General features: G+C 41.7%; 1 protein-coding gene across 1 annotated transcript; it reads left to right on the top strand.

Annotated features, from left to right (window-relative positions):
* The first annotated feature begins 230 nt into the window (after nucleotides 1-230).
* Nucleotides 231-9,436, top strand: ptmaa (prothymosin alpha a). Its single transcript, XM_030048960.1, has 5 exons — nucleotides 231-410; nucleotides 3,056-3,124; nucleotides 3,227-3,308; nucleotides 6,714-6,790; nucleotides 8,311-9,436. Exons 1-5 carry the CDS (start codon nucleotides 366-368, stop codon nucleotides 8,347-8,349), a joined length of 312 nt encoding a protein of 103 aa, XP_029904820.1. The 5' UTR covers nucleotides 231-365; the 3' UTR covers nucleotides 8,350-9,436.
* Nucleotides 9,437-9,605: the final 169 nt, after the last annotated feature.

Raw genomic sequence — 9,605 nt, 5'->3', positions numbered from 1 at the left:
GAGAGAGAGAGAGACTTCTATGGTTTGTACGTGCGCGCGCATGCATCCGCGTGTACGTGCGCATGCCATACAGAGTGAAGAAGAATGACAGACAGCTCGAGATTAAAACAGGAGGGAGGGTTGCCTATTGTTCCTGCCTGGCCAATCACAAGCTGAATATTTTCGGCGCTCACTGACCAATCAGCGGGACGGACCAGACACCTACTCCCGCCCACAAGTCTATAAAGGCGGGAGCTGCGGTTGATAGACGCGCCGCTGTTAACGTCTTTTTGTCTTTTGCGGAACACAGGAACAAAACCAACATCCTTTTTATTTTAAACCATTTCTGACTGGGAATTAGTTTGTTTCTCGCAAGGATATCTAACATGGCGGACAGTAAGGTGGAGAGCAGCGGGGAATTGAGCGCCAAGGTAAGGAGGAGAGGGATGGACAGAGAAAGGACAGAATGCTTTATCCAGCTACTATCTCCATTTATAACTCTGTTACTATCTATAAAGCCTATTATAGTACACTGTTGATATAAAGAAGAGGCGGAATGACAAGTGTTGTCTTTATCCAACAATACTCTACACCGTATAGGTCCTCTCTAACGGTCAGCTAATAAAACTGAAGTATTGTTCTGCCCATTGAATTGAAGCGCCGAGGTAAAGCAGCTGTTTAAATGAATCTAGATCGGAGACGGGCTGCTTGATGCTCTTAGTTAGCGGGATAGGAAAAGAAAAGCTGACAGCCTCCCGGTGGCTTTGTAGCCTGCCGCCTCTCTGTTTAATCCTACAAAATCAGACTTGAATAGATTGTAGCCCAATAATTCGCTGTCAGCCTACAAATTACACTAATACCCGGCCAGTCTCTCGCACGAGAGAACGATACGCCAAACTTGACTGAAAAAATGTCATATTAATATTGCCTTGTTATTCGACAAGGGCGCATACCTTATCAATCATAATCAATCACATCCTCTTAACCGTTGGGAGCCATTTATCAATCCGGCACTCATGAAATCCACTTTGCAATACTTTATTTGAATAAATCTCAACTTTTAGGATCGGTACGCACCAGCGCTGCCGCCCACCGCGGAGCAGCCCGTTTTCGTCGAAGATGATTGAAGGAATAATAGCCAAGCTACAGTTACCAGTGAGCCTGTTATGAAAAGTAGGAAAAGTGTCGTTTTTTGATTGAGGTACTTTTAAGTCTAATTATAAATTATATAAACGATCTAAATATTGGCGTCTGACTGTTCTAATGAATTGGTTTAGTGTCTTTTTATGCGCTGCTTTGCCGACATGCAAGGGCACACTAAATTGAGATTTTTTTTGAAAGAGTTGAGTATATGTAAGCTTTCTATTCCTTTCATAATATGTCGTAATAAAATATTGCTCAGTTTAGCCGCCGGTAACGGTCGGGTACTCCGGTCGTTACATGATACAACAATAACAGACTTTAGTTTGTTACAAGCTTCTCGTGCCTCTTCCCAGTCGCCGCAGAGCTCGAGCGTCTAAACTCATGGGGGAGAGCGCGCGCGATCCTTTGTTTATTAGTATTGTCATTAGCGTTGCTTATATCCATGTGTAGCCCACATCATCCTTACAATGCCCCCCGAACATGAATAGTCGTGATTCCCGGGAATAAGATTTTGCACGCCACGGCTTTACAGCCGCGGCGCGTACAGACCCTCATCGCTCGTGCCTCTGAGGAAGCGCTATTATCAAGGTGGGCTGATTTCTGCGGACCCCTGGTTTCGTTTGGTCTGAGCTGCAGATCCTGACACACCGTACGGCTGCGAGAGGGAAATGCGTGTTTAGAGTGAAGTCAGCGCGAGTCTACCGGTTGAATGGAGCCAGTCGGTTGGTATTTTGACCAACCAGCTGGTACGCGAGGGAAGGAGGGTCCGGTCGTGCTTGGCTCAAGATGCCTTCAGGACTTTGCAGGAACAGGACGGCGCTAGGACCACCGGCGGCCGTGTAAAGACGACACCGTCTGTCGAGGATGTCACTCATGCAGTTGGATCGATCGATAGTAGCGCTTGTGTGTGTGTGTGTGTGTGTGTGTCAGTAGCTGCAGTGTAGCAACTTTGATCACCAACAGTACATGAAAGATAGGAGCCAATTTCCTACGGACGACTTTTTTAAGTGCATTATTGCGTAGTAAGTGTATTTGGAGACTTATTGATGCACGTTGAATTGAAATCCAGATGCACAGTACACAAAATCATATGCAGCAGGTTTGAAGAGTTAATTTTACAATGGGCGCCCTTTCTCTTATTAGTGTCTCCTTGCTGTCTTGATGAAGTGAAGTCTCTCTCCTTTGCACCCGCTCTGATTACCTGCAGGAGAATAATAAGATGCTCTTCCACTGGGAGTTGTAGTCTTTTTACGGGTGTGTCTCCTGGTTTCCCCACGAGGCTCCATTCTGAATGGACTACAGCAGTAGTAGGCAGTCAGGTTGCCACCATGAAGTGGGGGGGACTTAAGAGAATTGACCAATAGGGCATCAGGGCATTAAAGCATCACCTTTGGGAAAAAAAAAAAAAAAAAAAAACTGCATGCAGTACAAGTTAGTTGAGGGGAGTAGGAGGGAGAGGTGTTTGTCTCACTTTTTTTCTGTAGGAAGCAATACTTCTTTAGGAGGCATGGTGTTTTGTGAACCTCCTTACATTAACAAAAGGCTTCACGAAGAATACGAACAAGAAATGAGAAGATGAGAGGTTAAGGTCTTAGTGCTCTGATAATACGCACATGATCAAAGAATTAAATGTATGAGTGAACTGCTAGCAAAGAAAAACACTAAAGACAATATGAGTTCAGAGAATCACAGGGAGTATTTAAAATTCCCCCTCACACCTCCGTGAACAACTCAGATGCCTTTTTATGGTTAAATAAATAACATGAAGAATTATTTGCAGCTGCTCTTTGACCCAGGTCATTCTCAAAGTCATGGGAAAGTGGCCTAAAAAATACTGTCAAATGTTATCAAGAATGGTCATTACATTGTTTTGGAGGCACAGTGATCTTCATTCATTCAAACACTGTGCGTGTGTGTATGTGTGTGGTTTCAGGAACTGAAGGAGAAGAAACAGGCAGAGGACACAGAGAATGGAAAAGATGCTGCTGCCAACGGCAAGACTGTAAGAACAGCACCTGTCCTCTTCTCCAAGCTTGTCGAACATTATTGGTCCTGCGCTCTGCCTGCTGACAGCAAACATAACTCTTCTGTCTCATCCTGTTAGGAGGAGGAGAATGGAGAGCAGGAGAATGAGGTAGATGAGGAAGAGGAGGATGTGGGCGAAGATGAGGAGGATGATGGAGAGGGTAGGTTTCTTTATTCCATCCTTGAGAAGGAATAAGTAAACAAAACAAAAACAGAGCATCTGTAAAGGTCATGGTACCCATCCAACTGACATGGAGTTGGACGATCAACAATATTCTGTTGAGACACAGAGAGAATGGCTTGGCTGCAGTGAGTTTTTGAAGGCAGATACTGAAGCTGCCAATATTTTGTGCTGATATTCAGTATCTTTAAAACTGACAAGATAAATAAAAAACTCAATTGAAAACTAGATTAATACAGTAATATTCTGCCAAACTTTGGCAACTTTGGCAGGGTAATAACAATTTTTTGAAGAAAACCTCAACTGTGCACCTTTGCCAAAGGACTACATTCAGGAGAAAGGGATTAAGAGTAAAGCTGAATACAAGTTTATGTTCAAAATGACCAACGAATTACCATAGTTGGGTGCCATTGTGCTCCCATTGCCCTCTCTTTCATCTGCAGAAAAAAATTGTACAAAACATGACAAAAACTGGAGGAGTGCACTCAGTAGAGTGTATTTCTCTGCCATGCGTGTTGTCTCACCTTACACTTTTTCCACTTACTAGAAGTGAAAATACATAGCCGCTGTCTGTGTAGCTCCCCTTTTCCGGTACTTGGTGAAAAACTAGCTGAGGAGTTTTTTCAAAAGTGTTGAATCACTGAAACCACAAGAGGTTGTAACTGTGCACAGAAACAATGGGCTGATAGGCCCAGTAGTTTGCAGGATTAGTTGTGGACAGATACACAGACAGATATACACAACCAAACGCATGGTCCCCTCTAGGCTGCTGCCTGACAGAGATGACCACAATGTTTTTGTCATTTTTTAACTCAAGTAAAGCCTTTCATTGATGTTCAGGCAAATTTCTTTGTACTTTGTATCCACATGTTTTATTAAAGACTTGCAAGGCGTCTCTCTCAAACTGCAATATGTTTCCAAGGAGGGATTTCTGTTTCTGAGAGGTAACTGCCTAGAAACAGAAATGCCTCCTTTATGTGAGCTGAAACTGTGAACTGTAAACCAGCTGATCAGGGTGAGGAGGGATGGACTTATTTTTTGTTAAAGCCACATGTTGCCTCTCTTCCCCCACATGTAAAATGGGTTCTAAAAACTGTTAAACAATTGGCTGGCAACATTACTGGCGACTAGGCTTGGGCCGATTGAAGATTGAATCGGCAGTCGCCAATGGACAGAATCCATCACAATTGCCAGTTTAGCTGCCGGTGCTATACGATGCATCTTCTGATACAACACTCCAAATATACTTAACTTGTGTTTGTTTGGTTATCACAATTAAAGGAGCAATGACAAAAAAAACACATCAGCAAGACACTGCATGAAAGAGTGCACTAGTACAACGTTGATGTTCAAACAGGATTTCAGCGGCTGTAGCCTCGCTCCACTGAACCAACACTGATTCATATATATTTATGACTTTTTGTACTGTATATGAATACCCCTTTGTGTGTATATGCAGGTGTGCACTGTACACCTGCATATACCACCACTACACTAGTGTGCACAAGGATGATTTTTTCTTCTGCTGATCATTCGATGGCAATTGATGCTGTAATACCACTTAGTAATGCAACATATAGGCTCAATTTCACATGCGTCAGACTGTTCTTTTTAATTTTCCAGTAATCAATTGCGTGTTAATTTATCTGGTAGAGTAACTGACAACTAAGTTACGTTTCCATCCCTGCTCTATACAGTTTCAGTCAGTTCTGTAGAGTGCACGATGATACAGATTGCATTATGAGTCATTTATCATAATGTGTATTGTATTTTAAAGTCCTTTCCAGTACTCAGCCCCACTCATCACACAGGGATCCCACATGTCACAGGTCTCCTTGAACATCATGGAATTTGCAGAGCTGTATTCCAGACAGGAGAAGAGAGGGAAGTCAGCCTTTGTCAGAACCAGCCTGTTCAGCGGAGGATTGAATTAAAACTGGCTTTTGTGTAGCGCAACTGCTACAATAAAGGACTTTTTGTTTTGAGTAACTTAATTATGAATACATGCATGCACATTTTAGAACAATGTAACTTTTCTTTCCTTACTAAAATACAGGCCGTTTAATCGGTGGTAACACTTTGCAGCTTCAGAAAAAGAACCAGTTTACTTTAGTAAACTATTATCCGTCAAGGGGAAATTGGGTTTGTAGCAATGTCATTACAGGAAACCACATAAAACAATACATCATCATGCACAAAAACACAGAAACTGCCTAATCTGCATTTTGAGCACCATTGCTGGTGTTATCAGCCAAGACAGTTAGTTTCACACTGTTTTCCATCTGGATTACAGACTGTGCCTTTATTCATCTCTTAGCCTGGTTTAGCTGCGGTCTCAGGGGGACAGAAAAGCCTCTCATATTCATTCAAGAGTAGAGCTTCCATCTAGTGGCCAGACTGTGTACCTGCTCAATTCACTGCTGTAGATTACATTGAGCTGAGTGCAGTTCAATCCAATTTCAGTCTTGTTCAGTTAATTTTAATTTAGTTCTAAAGGTTGAGCATGAAGACATGAGGCATCTTTCAATGTCAAGTTAATTTTTTGTACCAAGTGTAAAAAATGGGAAAGTGTAAGAATTTGTAAAACATCTATAGATGAGGAACAGTAGTTCTGGAGACGACTTTTTTTACTTTCTATTGTGTTTTTTTTTTTCTCTCAAATTGAGAATGTTTGAGAGCAGGAATGGTGTGGGCGGAGGACTGAATTCCAGCGTTACCACCAGATTCCCAATGGGAGTAAAGCTGGAAATTCACCTGTTATGTATGTTTGCGATTGTGAAGTTAAAATGGACTTGCATCATTATCTAGGGCTGGGATGATAAGCGATTTTGAAAAATCTCTATATTGGGCCAAAACTATTGATTATTAATGGTATTGTTATTTTTACAGCAACAACCACCTGTGTTCAACTTTCAGCAACAGTTTTTATTTTTGCCACAAGGAGGCACCAAAGCATAGACACACAAATAAAGTTTTTCAGATACAAGGGAAATCTTTCTGAAGTGGCTTTCTCTCAGCCCATCCGCTACAACATGCACTCTGGGCCCTACAGTGCCTGTTTTGTCTGTGTGCGTGCGAGTGTGTGTGTGTGTGTGTGTGTGTGTGTGTGTGTGGTACAGGCTGTGACGCTGACTCACTCAGCAGCCAATCACAGTACAGTATGTCAGCAGTTACTAGGGGAAAACCAGGGCAGGAGGGTTTTGAAAATCAATCAGGGATCAGAAAATATGAATAAACATACATACATATTTTACTTCTACTGATTTGTTACCAGTTTATTGCTAATTATCAGTGAGTGGTCCCAGCTCTAGTCATATAATAAAAAGAAGCTTCAGAACTACATATAGATCTCTGAGACAGATTGTAATCATGTGTGTGTTTTCAGGTGATGAAGATGATGATGAAGAAGATGACCTTGATGGGCAGACGGGGAAGAGAGCAGCTGAAGATGATGATGAAGAGGTGAGGAGGAGCTTGTGATTGGATGGAGCCCATAGTTCTGTAAAGAACTTGGTTCAGGAAGCAAATAAAAAGTTTTTAAACACCTTGTAAGAGCCTCCACCCTGCAGCTGGGTTGGATCGGTTCCCCTAAAACAGCTGGCTGACTAAAACACAGCCTTAAATATTAGTCTTTTTTTTTTTCTTTCTTTTTTTTTGTGGAACTAATGGAGGCTCGTGTTTATTGGCCCACAGTTTTGTGTTGCTGTACATGACTGTGCTCTGTTTGAGTTTGAGAGATCCTCGACATTTTCATATAAAACAAATGTCTGTTCCATTGTTTCTGCTAGGTTCCTGTTCAGGCCTGATATTATGCACTGGGAAAACCCCTAAACAGACAGGATGGCATATTGCCACGGACGACTTTGGTTGAATGTCACAGCAGACAGTCTGCAATTTATATTTACATTCCTATTTTTTGTTCACTCAGTATATTCCAGACAAAGCGGTCACAAGGAAAAGATGATATTAAGCTGAATTTATTGCCACATTATAATTAAGATTCCACACGAGTATAGAACATTTTAAACAATGTTACAGGACTCATTAGAACATTCAGTGAAAATATATTAAGTTATTCTAACAAAGTAAATTCACGCTAACAGTCATAAAATTTACTGTTGAGATCAGATACCACATAAAATGGCTGACACACTATATAGTGAAGTATATGTAGCAGATAGTCAACAGTTTCAAACACAGCCTTTATCTCATGACCTTTTGTCAGAGGCAGGTCACAAATTTCCACTTGTGTTTTTTTTGAGAGGAGAAATTTATGAGTGCAGGGGTTTTTAAGTTGTGGTGTCTCAGGGTCTCTGGGGGTTTCGTCCAGTAAAATCCTTGGCAGCATCACTGTGGCATGTGGTTGAACAAGGGACACATGGAAATATTTTACAGTATATTGAAGTTTTTTTTGTCAAAGTGGCAGCCTGAAACGTAGCTCTGTGCTCACTAATTGCATACAAACGTGGTCTGGTTTCATCAAAAGTTGCAACACAACATCTACAGCAATCAATCATCTACAGCCTTTCAAGGGCCTCAGTTTTCCGGATGATATGCAGAATATGTTTCACATACGTATATTTTAGGAAAAAAGCTGAGAATGTCCTGGTAGCAGCAAGTGAAAAGTCACACCACCACCGGCAGAAATAGCCTAAAAGCAACCGTAATCCCTAAAAGACGAGCATGACTTTGTTGGTTGTAGGGTGCTCGCTGATGCTTTAAGGGCAGACTAAGTAAATCGAGTGAAATAAAATGACCACTGAACACTGAGTGAGGGTTTACATGGCCCAGAACTGCTTGTCTCCAGCAGTAATCTCTCCATGTTAATTGCGTTTCTTGTAATCCTTTAGCCTGATTATGGACACCAGATTTGTGGCGTTTCTGAAACTGGATTACCGCTGATTACTAAAGTGCATATTAACACTCTGATGTTGCCATTGCACAAGCTGACCAAACCCTCCGTGCTATTCCTTTCCTCCCAGGATGATGTCGGAACCAAGAAGCAGAAAACAGATGACTAGAGACTCCGCAGCGCCCCCCCTCTGCTTGGAGGACAAGTACACCATCAACAAAACAGCCAGTTTTCTAGCAAACCTTCAAGACTTCCGAGTCCTCCCTTCTTAACAAGAATACTTTTAAAATAAGGAGAATTTGTTTGTATTTTTATTTACATTTTATATTTTTGTAAATATTATTAGGAGGTCGGCCATTTTGCGACAGTGATCTCTCTGGTTATCAAGTGGTGCTTTGAAGACTTTTAGATCTGTCAATTTTCATCATCAATCTCCCATCCCAAGCCGTTTAAACCTACCAGCTGAGCATTCCAGCCCCACACACTTTACAAACACAGCGGCATCTTCAACACACTGCCTGTTACACACACACACACACACACACACACACACACACACACATACACACACACACACCCTGGCTTACTTTTAATACAGCATAAGTTCTAGGGTTAGTAGTAACAAAGTGTGTGCTGTCCTTATGAGTTTGTATTAGTTACTGTATATCATTCATCAGTAGACTATATAAGACATCAAGACTGTAGTTTTTAGCTGTCCGTCCGTCTATATCTGTCCACCTATTATGGCCTGGCTTTATGGTTTCATGTTGGTGATACTTTATTAAACAATAAACGGGAAGTTGTTTTTGTTCATTCTTAACTCTGTCTGCATTAGTTTCTGTCTGTCAGAGGCTGCATTTACCTGCAGGAAAAGAAAGAGCAGAATCTGTTATGTAAGATAGATCCTGTCTTTTGACCTGCGAGGAATTTTCAGAGGTGAGTCACACTGGCTGCATTTCCACAGGGAAGTGATACTTCCAGGCCTGATCTTGTCTGGGCTGCTCAAACAGAAATCGGTGTGTTTTCCCCCTGTTTGGACAGCCAGGAGATCTGAGCTGTGGAGAGCTGATCTGTCGCTCCTGTGGAAATGCAGCTGTTGGATTACCCATCAGATTTCTCATGTTCCTGTGTGAATGTAGCCCCAGAAGAAGTGATTGTCATAGAAGCTCATTGTAAATGCCTCATCATGCCTTAACATGGAGAAAACCCTGGTAAATAATTGAGGAATAAACTGACCTGAAATAATTGTCCTCTGATAAATGCTTCTTTGACCTTTTCTTCACGTCTCCTCCAGCAGTTTGTGTGTTTGACTCAAGACACAAGAGTGTAAACATCTTAATGAACGACAAATGATGCATGACATTTTGTTTAACAGCAATAATTTACTGATATTAATTTACAAACTCACCTGTTGTACAGTTAAGT

Source organism: Myripristis murdjan, chromosome 4 (assembly GCF_902150065.1).
Source record: "Myripristis murdjan chromosome 4, fMyrMur1.1, whole genome shotgun sequence".
NCBI lineage: Eukaryota > Metazoa > Chordata > Actinopteri > Holocentriformes > Holocentridae > Myripristis > Myripristis murdjan.
Note: the sequence above shows the minus strand (reverse complement) of the source record. Positions and strands in the feature narration are given on the sequence as shown.

What these genes read in the sequence shown, in the direction of transcription:
- ptmaa (XM_030048960.1), top strand. Translation starts at nt 366, where the DNA reads ATGGCGGACAGTAAGGTGGAGAGCAGCGGGGAATTGAGCGCCAAG. An exon ending in GCGGGGAATTGAGCGCCAAG is followed by an intron (nt 411 to 3,055) that starts GTAAGGAGGAGA and finishes GTGTGGTTTCAG; the next exon opens with GAACTGAAGGAGAAGAAACA. An exon ending in CTGAAGATGATGATGAAGAG is followed by an intron (nt 6,791 to 8,310) that starts GTGAGGAGGAGC and finishes CTTTCCTCCCAG; the next exon opens with GATGATGTCGGAACCAAGAA.